Below are 11,892 nucleotides of genomic sequence, written 5' to 3' on the forward strand. Positions count from 1 at the left end.
CCAGACAAATCTGACGATGACATTGCTATGTTAATGCAATGGTCATTCCTTAATGGTTTAAACTCGATTTGGTCCCACAACGCACCACCTAGCTAGAATACTTTTATCTCAACAGTATTAAAAATGTAAGCGAGTCGGTGTTAAAGCCTACGAGTTAAACTAAATGAGTAAGTGTACGCTACGAGGTATTTGATCAATTGCCGTTTCCCATAGCAGTCTATATTGGAAATGTTGTGGTTGCCTGCTTTATATATATTTATGTACATCCTTATATGTATGTACATCTTTGAATAATTAAAAAAAATTGTTTTGGAAATCATGATCCTGCTGCTAAAGATGACTTGTGTCGTAGACTAATCAATGATTCTGGAATGTAAAGATCCCTGAGAATTCAAAGAAAACCTCAAACTATGGACACAAATGATTCAGGCTCTTCGTTAATCATTGCCTTGAAAAATTAATTCATAAGATAGAATTAAACTCGATTTATGGATGAAAAACTAATTGTCAACATTTTGTAAAATCTAAAAGGTTTTTTTTTTTAACCAATTACAATTGTGCTATCAGTGTCATATCATGTGACAAACATTTCCATTTCGAACCGTAAATTGCATTGCACCACATCGTGAAAGAATAGCCCAGAGGATGAGATCACAGAACAACTTCTGAAGCTCCTTCAACAGACATCTTTAAACTAGAGCAGCGGTTCTCAACCTATCGGTGACGCCCCATGGAAGTTTAAAGAGGGTGGGGGGGGGGGTTTAAGGTGATAGGCTGTGACATGGACACTGTGCAGGGAACATGGCATGTGTACGAGGAATGCAAGCGCCACTTTGCGCAACAAAGCACACGACATGAAATAATCTCTAACACCGCATTGTTGGTAACCTTTGATGTCTTTTGGGCAATCAGAAGGGTGGCACGGGGACCAGTGGTCTTGATTGGGGCGCTGCCATACCAGGAGGCTGAGAACTACTCCACTAGGTGCACACATATTTTATGAGCTGGAAAGATCGTAACAATTGTTTGTTCATCGCACAATAATAAAACTGATATATTTAATTCTAAAAGTTGGAATCAGCCAAATTAAGTGAAACACCCAATGTGTTTTTTTTTTATTTTGTGTGTGGTCAATGCACACCAGGCCGAGACCATAAACTCATAATCCTCCAGAATGTAAAACCCGCATAACCTGGTCTTCCTCCATCACACGTACCCTCACAACCACTCGTGGCCTGAACCCAGGTTCCACCCAAGATCTCAAGTGTGTCACGGGTCTAGCATGGTATCAGTCTCCCGGTTCCCCCAACCACCTCTGCGAAGCCTTTTAAAAGCGTGTAAAACGCTCCATCATCTAGGTTTATAAACAATTGGCGGTATAGTCTGTAGCCTGGCCCATGGCAGAGTTGAAGACCGTGTAGTGGAACTGGTCAAGACCGGGAGCCTGGTTGCATGCTGCCCCTGCAAGCAGGACAGAGAACAGTGAATTAAAGCACAGGACATTGTGTCATAATTTCAACTTGTAACATACTAAACGGTTGCTTACTCTCGAAGGGAGTGAACGACTCAGTGGCGCGAGGAGGAACCACAGATAAGTGGGCAGGCAGGCAGCAGCCACGTGTTGAGCTGGTGCCAAATTCCCCTCCAAGCTCTGCGGTCCTCTATATATTAACCCTTTTCCATTCCAATGATGTACGCGTATGTTATCGAAACGGAACCCAAAGAAAAAATGAAATAACTTTATTGGTACTGAGGCTCCCACAAGCCATGCGGGAGGGCGTGTGGCACGGATTGGCGCCAGCTATCATAGAGTGCGGTCGTGTCGCTACGGTCTCTGCAGTGAGCACAATGTCTTTAACAATAACGGCGCTAGACCACTCTAAATACAATGTATGCTGAACCGCTTGCGCCTTCTGCTTACTCCACTGCTGGCGGAAGAGCCTCCGCTAAAGGCGGCTCTGGGCATCCCTTGCATGAGGCTGAATGTATATGGGAGAGGTCCTGGACCAGTTCTGATAAGACTCGCCACCGATGCTAGCCGTGGCCAGGGATTGAATCCAGGTAGCCGGATTCGTAGCTCGGCACAATAACTAGCGCCACCACACCCCATAAACACGGACAGCACAACAACAAACGGCACACAACACTTACCAAAGCCTCCAGTGATGTTGGCACAGATAATGGCTCCAAAGAAGCTCGGGAAAAACTTCTTGATCCTCCGGATGGCGTCTTCGCAAGCAAGCGTGGGATCCATGCCCCTCCTCATGCTCTCCACTGCCTGATAACTGAGACACCAATTGGTCATCGTCTCGAGGTACTCCAGTTATGGGTGTCAGAGTCACGCAATGGAAATAATTGTGCCTCACAGCAAGGTACCTGGGGGTTCGATTCCTGACCCGGGTGCCTTTCCGTGTGGAGTTTGTGTGCCCTTCCCCTGTTCTGCGTGGGGTTCCCTTCAAGCTCTCTGGGTTCTTCCCATTGCCAAAAGCATGGCAACGTTCTTGGTGTTGGCCACACATCCTCAGTGCGGACCCTCTGAACAACTTCTTAGGATTCAGGGTGGCTTTTGTTTGTGACGTAATAACAATTGCTGAGTATTTCCCAGAAATGCCTCTGGGTTAAGGCTTTCCCAGGCACAGTTGATCGGGTTGTTGTAAAAATGTTATTTTAATAGGCAATGATAAACGTTGATTTCCTGCTCTAATGAGCAGAGGCAGTGCGCATCTCATATTTACAGCCTTGAGTCAGTGGTGGAAATTCCTCATTCCAGGGGAGAGTCTATCCATATGACAACTACTGTTAACTTATCCACAAAGTAGTACTTGTTTTATAGACTCCCGGCGGGGGGGAGGGGGAGGGAGAGATCAGCGAGGTATTGTGGTTCGTTTGTGGCCAGCACTTTGTGAGTAATGAGCGTGACTTTATTCCGTATTCCTTCGGAAACCGGAAGCTAGTGCAGCTCGGTGAGCACTGGACAGACACGGTCGGATCTTGCAGTACCCGTCACGACACGTGCCAGAGAATGTTGTACACGCCGCAGCTTGGTAGTGTTTTTTTGCCAGACGTCCCACATTTTGGGGCGAGTTGCAAAAATCAAGCCTTGTCTGGCGACAGTAGCCGCAGACGCACCTTGGCAGGAACCTCATCATGACGTCACCGTCGCCCGTGGCCGATGCCCCTCCCACACTCCCTGCTGCGTAGGCGCCGGCCCCAGGTATAGGAGAATCTCCAACGCGGCTGGAACACGAGAGCACGCAAACCAAACAAAGAAATAACCCGCGCAGACACAAAGGGCTGTAAATTGGTATTATTATGAACATTTTTGTGCTACAGTAATTCACAATCGTAATGTCGCGAGTTCAAAATCCTTATAAAATAAGTACCACGCCTGTAATCCAGCAGTGTGGAGGCGAGGGTTGGTGGCTCGCACAAATGTTGTGAAACTCCCTAATCAAGCGCATCGAGGTGCCACACATACCCTGGCATGCCTGGAGAAGGTGGTGCAGCAAAAATGTGGGCTACATCCGTTCGATCTGTATGCGACAGAGCAGTCCCTTCTTGCATGTCGGTTTTATCTCGGTGCTCTGGTATCCTCTCGCAAGTAAATGCTCATCAATTGGCCGTACAGCTTGGTGGGCGGGGGGGAATTCCTCAAAAGTTCACCGCCCGGCCACCTTTGCCACTCGTCTGTGTTTCCTCACGCCTCCGAGTCGTCATTTCCCTTTGAAAGTAACGAGGTGAGGTGTTTTTCCTTTGTGTAAATTCACACCTGCCATAGGAATGAGGAATTTCCACCTCGGGGCTTGTAAACGGGAGATGAGCACTGCCTCAATTGTCATAGCAGGAAATCGCTCCGTTTTTATTATAATCATCAATTGAGGAGAGAGCAACTGCATCTAAACTCACCCAGGGATCTTGTGAGTTGCCCCGTTGGTGGAGGTCCCCGCAGATACTCGGCCCTGCGAGTCGATCACCACGATGCCTTCGAAAATGAAAAGTATATTGAAAAAGATGAATCCCTGCAGTCACGAAAGCTTTAAATCGAAATATATTGAAAAACAGTTTTTTTTTTTATTTAAAAGCGACCTGGCCACAATTGATTGCGCAACAAAGTGTTTCATCAAGTGGAAATTTATAGCAGCCAAATACTCTAAACGCATGTTTCTAATTGTGGAGGGAAAAACCGGAAGACCCGGAGAAAAATCCACGCGACCACACGATTATAATTTTCTCCCGACTCAACACTCAACCGACTAATTGTGCCAGCTCTGGACGTACTCTTAACTACAGGACGAACATCAGTTTATTCCATCGCCGGGTATTGTGGCTCAGATTGTAATTCGGAAAACAGAGGAGGGAACGTTTGAGCCCTCCCACCATCACAGGATTGTCCTCAGGAATTAACAGTGCCTATTGAAATATCGCAACAGGACACAGCGGTGTCTGCATCACACATTGCCATTCAAACATTGTCTTACCAATCGTGTCGTGATTGTCAATGCCGATGGGACTTGACCAGGTCTGCGTAGAAGAGGCAATTGGTTTGTAGGGGCCACAAGACTTGTCTGGGTCCGGTGTTACATTCTGCAATTGAAACACGGTCTATAAAATGCAATAATCGAAATCAAAGTCAGTACAATGCAATGGGGATTTGGATAGCGTCTAAATGAGACCATGGGCACAGACCGTGGGCACAAAAGCAGTGGGCACAGTTGTTACAGAGAAAGAGGCAGTCGGTCATAGGCAGAGGACCAAAGCAAGTTCTTGAGCCTGGACTTGAACAGATGGCAGGCACTCAACAGCACAGACAGCTGGGGAAAGGGAGTTCCAGACTGTGGGGGGCAGCAGAGCAGAAATGTGGGAGGCACAGAAGTACGATCCAACAGTGGATTTTGCTGCAATCCCCTCTGCTGCCCACAACAAGCTGTGCGGTAGTCTATAACACACTGTGGGCAGCAGAGGGCAAGTGCAGCAAATCATATTCAGCGGTGTGACTATAAACAGAAGGCTGCGTCTCGAGGGAGTAGAGGCCTGACCGCACACTGGCTTGGCGGCGATTCATTCATTCATCCATCCGCATGAGCATTAGTTCACGCACTGCCTGAGGTCATGGGGCATGTGCATGCAATATTGTGTGCGGGCAGGCCACACAATCCCCCTCCCCCCATACTGTGCATCTGTAATCTGGGCAATCACCACTGGGAGCCAGTCGCGAGTAGGACAGCCACAATTCCCACAGTGTGGCCGTGTCCCGACACCGCATGAGTGACCGTCAGCGCTCTCGTCGGGTTTTTGAGGCCGATGCAGGCCACCTGGGAGCACGGAGCGTGCCACGGTGGAGGGAGGGGGAGCAGTGGGGGGGGGGCTGCTATTGCCCTTGTAGGTGTGATAGGTTGTCTCCACGCACTGCGGATTCCTTCCACAGGCATCATATGAAACATTTCACAAAGGGGAATTGCAAAGCATCCCAAGAGTAAATAGTCTTGCTTCATAAATGTTACATTAGCGTTACATGAAAAAAAGTGTTTTTACATTTATTTTAGAACACGGTATTGTGTTATACATTATTGCTATATTCTATGGATTACAAGGTGCTCTTCTTACAACTTTATTTTAAACCAAGAGATCGTGGTGGGTCTTGTACTATATAGAAGGGTTGTGTGTGTGTGACCAGGTCTGTACAATCTTATTGGTGAATTGTGGTGCGTCATACTTTCCGGAGCTTCAAAACCTGAAAATCCAGCAATACATCATTCTGCAATGAAATCCAATTGATGACGACATAAGCAATCCGGATCGGATCCGTGACATCGTGGTTTGGATTGATTCATAACCAGATCAGATTCCATCGAGCCCACACCTCTAGCCTCCACAACGTAAGAGCAATGCGTGTATGTAATGGTTGCATTAGCCTTGATTACATTACAATGATGAAAGTAAAATGCACCTTGCGATAGTTTGGCTGGCATGAGTTTCGCCTCCACTTCTCGTAGAGTTCCCTGGATGAGTTTGTGCTGAGGTCTTCTTCAGGAAAGCCCATTTCCAAAGCAAACTTCGATGCTGATAAAGACAACAAACACAATGCCTTAGTCACATGAGCCACAATCACCTCTGTACAATTTAAATCATCACATTACATCTAGTAGTTGGCAATGCCATTAAACTGCATTTAAATGAACTTATTTTTCAGAAGCGACTTGGCCACAAACGATAGCTGGGCGAGTGACTGCGTGGGCATGGCTATGTAAATAACGTGCATGGCTGATGGGTGGAGGGTGCTGCCAGCTTACCATGTGTCCTGGTTGAGCCTCACAAAATTGGCAGAATTAAGTTCAAGTTTCGCAAGAAAAAAATGATTACCGGATTCCCCCACCAGCAGGGTGTGCTCGCTGTGCTCCATGACGGCCCTGGCTACGCCGATGGCATCCTTCACTCGACGCAGGTCGGCAACGGCACCCACATCGAAGGTATCGCTGCAAAACACAACAGAGTTCGAGGTCGTCTCCTGGCTCGGGGTTAATACCTTGTCAGAGAGACACTCAGCCAGCATTGGTGAGATCCTAGATTCGAATCTGGGATTCAGACGTCCATCGATTGCAGTTTAGTTGTTGGTTCTCCTTCCAGTCATCAATGACTTCACAACAACAACAATAATCACAAGGGATTTAAGAGGTTTTTGACACTGGGCACGAGTTTTGGGGAACGTCTTAACTTCCCAGAGCATCTTATAATCCGCTTGTTGCAGAGGCTCACAGTTCGAATCCGACCAGCCACTATGGTTAATACTGCGGGTGTATAAACTGTAAAAATACAGTGGACGTTACAGATCCTGTGGCGTTAATCACAAAAGTAGGCACCGTTAGCCGGTGTCATGGTCCAAATGAACCAAATTTGAACAATTACCTGCGATTCACTCAATTGCAATCATTACCCCCGACTGCAAAGGCTTGGCAGGACCGTCCTGAAAAAGCGTCATGAGACTGAATGAGCCTCTCCTGGATAAACAAGCCGCGTTGTTCTTCCTCCGCACCTCCGATTAGCATGGCTGGCTACGTACAGTACGAAATAAGTTCAACATACAGGCAAACATAATAATTTTAAAAAGTAATTTCCTATCTCCCTCTTTACCACTGCACAACCGAGCTACTGGGGCTGTACTGAACCATCTCGGTGCGACTGGGGGGGGGGGGGGGTGCGCCAGGTTGTTTCAACTGCAGAAGCCGAGCGGTGCCGTGGACGTCACACGCACTGAACCCGGTTGTGACTGACACGTGTGGATGGCATGGTGAGGCCGTGTCCTCACAGAGTCCTTCCTGACTGATGTCACGGGCAAGAACAAGATGCACGTAGATGATGTGGTGGAGCCATTGTGCCGCCCGTGGCCAAATTCAGATGCCTTGTGGGGACCAAAGTTTCACGGTTTGGTTCCGGCTTGGGTAGGCAAATATGCAGTGGAAAGCCACCCGTACCAGGAGGGACCCGCGCTGGCTCAATTCGGGTGTGCCTGAAGAAATGGGTTACCTATCCCTACTGAACGACCTCCTGCCTATCTATTAAAAAACTAAACTATATTTAATTTTACCAGGTAAGGCCCACTGAGCTGTATAGCTCTTTTTCAGAAGCAACCTGGCCACAAATAATAGCTGAACGAAGTGGCTTATCATTGGACATTTATAGCAGTCAAATACTCTAAACGTGTGATGTTGATTCCAAATGTGGTGGGAAAAACACGGAGAAAAATCCACGTGACCACGGGAAGAGAGACACGCAAGCTCCAAATATACAGCAGGCATCAAGGGTTGGGATGGAACCCACGAACTCCTGTATACCAGTCGAGGTAGTTACCATCTCTAGATTTGAAGCTTTCGTGACTGCAAGGATTCATATTCTTAGGTTTTTTCGGTAAAGTCACGTAGGTAAAAAAATTATAATTAATAAAAGTAAAATAAAAAATAAAAATCACTTTTATTAATTAACATTTTTTCACCTATGTGACTTTACCGAAAAAACCTAAGAATATAGTTACCATCTCGTCATCGTGGCACCTCTCTGCCTATCTATCTCACCCGTTCATGATCATAGCGTCCAGGGTGGTCTCCCCCCGCTCGTCAGGGCTGCCCCCGTATCCCACGGAGCCGTCGCAGCGGTCCAGCTGGCACTGGAGGCAGCCGGCCTCCACGGCGTCCACTGCAGATCCACCTGCCTTCAGCTCACTCCACGCTGCCACACACACACAGAGATCCCCCGTGTAGCCTTAACAGACTGTTGGCGAGCACCTATGAAGGCCGGCATGGCATTCGAGGAGGTGGGTGGTCAACTCCACGCCGGCCGCCTTTGTCTCCCCAGTGGCGATGTTTACAGATCACATCAGGCACTCGTTTGAGGCAGTCGACCTAGGGGAGGTCCACAATCAGTTCAGATAATCGTCACCGATGTTGGCCGTGAGCGGGAATCGAACTCGGGTCGCCGGGCTCGTAGCGTAGCGCGCTAATCGCTGCACCACCCATCATCATCAACATCGTGCTGCTGTCAATCTCCCAATGGTTTCAAATGTGTGGCGGCCCCCACAACACTGGTGATGTCGTACTGGGGGAAGTTGCACCCTCTCTGAGAATGAGTGAAGAACACCGCTTTAGACTAACACGCAGAGTACGAACACGCTACACTAACACACATGGTTACAGTACTAACACTCCACTAACACACGGGGGGGCACTGACACACCACACGCTGACACACACATAGGTACTAGCACTCTGTACTAACACTCCACTAACACACACGGCTGTTACGTACTGTGCGAAAGAAGTTAAACGTACATACACACGTGCCGACACACAGAGGTACCAACATTCCACGCTAATGCAGCAGAGGTGCAGAGCTAACACGGCAACATAGATGTACGTACCAACACTCCACACTAACGCAGCAGAGCTAACACGGCAACATAGATGTACGTACCAACACCCCCCGTGCGTGACACATTGTAAAAGCGCAATGCACTTTCACGGCCTATCGCCACAACCGCGGTAACCGGCCCCCCCTGCTCGCCTGGTTCCCCTGCGGGGCAGAGGGCGACTTCTCCTGCCTGGGGCCCTCGGCTTCACCGGCCTCGGCTGCGAGGAGCGGTGGGCCCGACGTTTCGCGCCCACCACCGCTGCAAATTAAAACACAAACCCCGGCCTCACACGAGTTCCACTCACGACCACTAACGCCAGTGTCGATCATCTAAGCCGGTCCCGGGGACTCCCCTAGGTCGACTCAGCCTCAAACGAGTCCTCGGTGCGAGGGTGTGAACGTGCGACTGGGGAGACAAAGGCGGCCGGGGGCATGGTGCTGGCCACAACAACGCCTCCGTGCGCCGTACCGGCCTTCACAGGCAACGCTACTGACAACGCTTGTTGAGGCGACACCGGGGGTGCTCTCTGCCTGTCCGTGTCCTCCTCACCTCGCCGCGCCGTCTGTCGGAACGGCCACGTGTTCACGACGAGGGGGAGCGGCGGCGGCGGGGAACACAGAACCACGCAGCCACTCGCCAGCAGCAGCAGCAGCAGCAGGGGAGACAAAGACGGACGGAAGAGCTCCATGAGAATGGTCCCCACACGACACACGAGCTGCGGGTCACGAGGGGAGCGGGAGGCGTGGGGGGGTCGAGGGGCGGGGCTGTCTCGCGTAGTTTGGAGGTTGACTACGAGGGGTGGAGTGAGGTTGAGTACTAGTGGTGGAGTGAGGTTGACTACGAGGGGTGGAGTGAGGTTGACTGTGGTGGAGTGAGATTGACTAGTGGTGGTTGAGTGAGGCTGACTGTGGTGGAGTGAGGGTGACTCGTGGTGGACATGGCTAGTGATGTTGACTAGTGGTGAGGCTCGTGGTGGAGATTGACTCGTGATGAACCGGTCTCGTTTGTAAGCAGATTAACCTCTGGACGTGTTGGGAGGCTGCCGATGCAAAGTCGGAGATTACTGATATTTGTCTACAAGTACAACGTGAATAGACAACATGCAAAAGCAATGACTTCCAATTACATTTGTACAACATCCAACAGATCTCAACAATTGCAGCACTTGCTTGTTGCAAACATTTTGATTGTTTATTTGGACATCAGCAGGGGCATTGCCCCCTGGGCGACACCGACACCCACGTGATCACAATGTCATAGGCGACGCAACTTAATTTTTTTGGTTTCAGGTGCTGTAACAAGGGAATGCGACTGAAGGTTTGAGTGATCAGAAAAATGAGAAGTATGGCTTTTTAAGCGTGGAGGAAATGTTACACAGTGTTAGGGGCAGAATGTAAACTCTACGTTTATTATTTTTATAACTCTTTTTCAACGGAGCAGACATTTACCTGATCACCAGAGGCAGATGAACGAGACACTTCTCTATCCTACAGCAGGCCACATTACTTTCACTTAAGACCACAGCTCTGTGGTCTACACGCTCTCTAAATGCTGGCTGGCATTGAAGTGCGCTGCACATGAATGACATTTAAACCCGTGACATTGCTTTTCTGTGGTTGCGGTGCTCAGGCTAAACCTGTCAACCTCAGGGGAGGTGGGCACATGTCCTGGCTAAAGCAGAGATCGGGGGTGGCCAAACCTTATGACGCTGCGAGCCACAAAAGTGAAATATTCACAAGCCGCAGATAACCGCAAGTTACACGGTGCGGTGGTCACTCGGCCGGTTCACTTGCGCTGGTGGGACGAGATTTTTTGGATTAAAAAAAAAATCGGTGGGAGCGCCGTGGAAATGCTCATGTCCCGGGGCCGCGTCCACTTTAGCAGTTTTCTCCTATTTCGGATAAAATACCACAAAGTTACAACTGATTTGCCCCTCTATCGAGTTGCACTTTGAACCGACTGGGAGCCGCACGTGGACTGAGTCACGGTTTGGGCACCACGGGTTTATCCGCGAGCGGCGCACATTCTGGCTGACAACACGGTAGAGTTGGATGGCTCCGTCAAAACGAAGTTGATCGTTGTGAGTGGGAGCTGTCATCCACCTGTCATAACATTGATACAGTTTCTGCAAAGAGAAGAAATCAGTTTAACACGTAGGCTTTCGCGACCAATATCATCCATAATACAGGGTTTTTTTTAGGTTAGATCGCGTAAATGTGTCGTTAAACCCACCAGCACCCGACACTGCCAATCAGTAAGGTTTGTCATGCAAATACGCCAATTCATGACTAGTACAGCACACCGGTGTGTTGCAAGAAATCCACATTTACAATCTGAGTATGACCTTTCATCAGCAATTACAACGAGCATCATCAGGCACAGCCAGATTTTCAGAAGAAATCAAGTGGAATGTTGAAGATGAATCTATTACTTACATCTTGAGATCATGGTGGCAATGCATATTCAGATTTTTCTTTAATCCAAAAAACGTAAGCAACGTGTAAATCATTAAGCGCAAAAGTGAATGCGTAACACCGTGATAACGCTATTTGACAACAGTTCACATTCATTGTCCACCTGTGGTTTACCGAGCCTTGTAGACTATAACATTCGTCTCAGCAGCTGGGACTTTTCCATGAGATTTCATTGACTCAAGAGTTCGCAGACAAATACCGAGGCTGTGGCCCCAAGCTGTTCAGCACGAGTGGGAAGAAAACACACTTTGAAAGGGACTTTCAGCCACACACGTTCCTGAAAGCAGGCTCTGGTTACATCACTGCAGCATTACCATCCTATCTTTTAATACCAATGCAGTGATTCTACTAGAGCACTCTTATGGTATGCAAAAGTCACTTTAAAGTTATATGTTCGCATTCGCTGGGTAATATAACTCGTTATGACAGCTTTGGACAGCTCAGGTAGCCTGCAAGGTAAGAACCACGTATTTGTGGGCTGTGCTTTTCTTGAAAACCTACAAGTTTGTCTTGATGTGG

The 11,892-nt window shown here is 48.6% G+C and overlaps 1 protein-coding gene across 1 annotated transcript; it reads right to left on the bottom strand.

Moving 5' to 3' along the window:
• Positions 1–1,107: 1,107 nt before the first annotated feature.
• AGA (aspartylglucosaminidase) lies at positions 1,108–9,631 on the bottom strand. The gene is made up of 9 exons (XM_078616075.1): positions 9,449–9,631; positions 8,067–8,220; positions 6,361–6,473; positions 5,948–6,060; positions 4,479–4,584; positions 3,907–3,982; positions 3,130–3,237; positions 2,152–2,285; positions 1,108–1,461 (listed from the first exon to the last, which is right to left on the bottom strand). Exons 1-9 carry the CDS (start codon positions 9,585–9,587, stop codon positions 1,361–1,363), a joined length of 1,044 nt encoding a protein of 347 aa, XP_078472201.1. The 5' UTR covers positions 9,588–9,631; the 3' UTR covers positions 1,108–1,360.
• Positions 9,632–11,892: the final 2,261 nt, after the last annotated feature.

This window comes from Lampetra planeri, chromosome 49 (genome assembly GCF_965212315.1).
Source record: "Lampetra planeri chromosome 49, kcLamPlan1.2.h2, whole genome shotgun sequence".
In the NCBI taxonomy this organism is placed as follows: domain Eukaryota; kingdom Metazoa; phylum Chordata; class Hyperoartia; order Petromyzontiformes; family Petromyzontidae; genus Lampetra; species Lampetra planeri.

Bases quoted from the DNA above. Each gene is read 5' to 3' on its own strand.
- AGA (XM_078616075.1), bottom strand. From the start codon at position 9,587: ATGGAGCTCTTCCGTCCGTCTTTGTCTCCCCTGCTGCTGCTGCTGCTG. The intron at 4,585-5,947 runs GTGCATTTTACT...TTTCAATTGCAG, and splicing joins GCCAGCCAAACTATCGCAAG to AATGTAACACCGGACCCAGA. The intron at 2,286-3,129 runs GTGCGTCTGCGG...TTGGTGTCTCAG, and splicing joins ATGATGAGGTTCCTGCCAAG to TTATCAGGCAGTGGAGAGCA.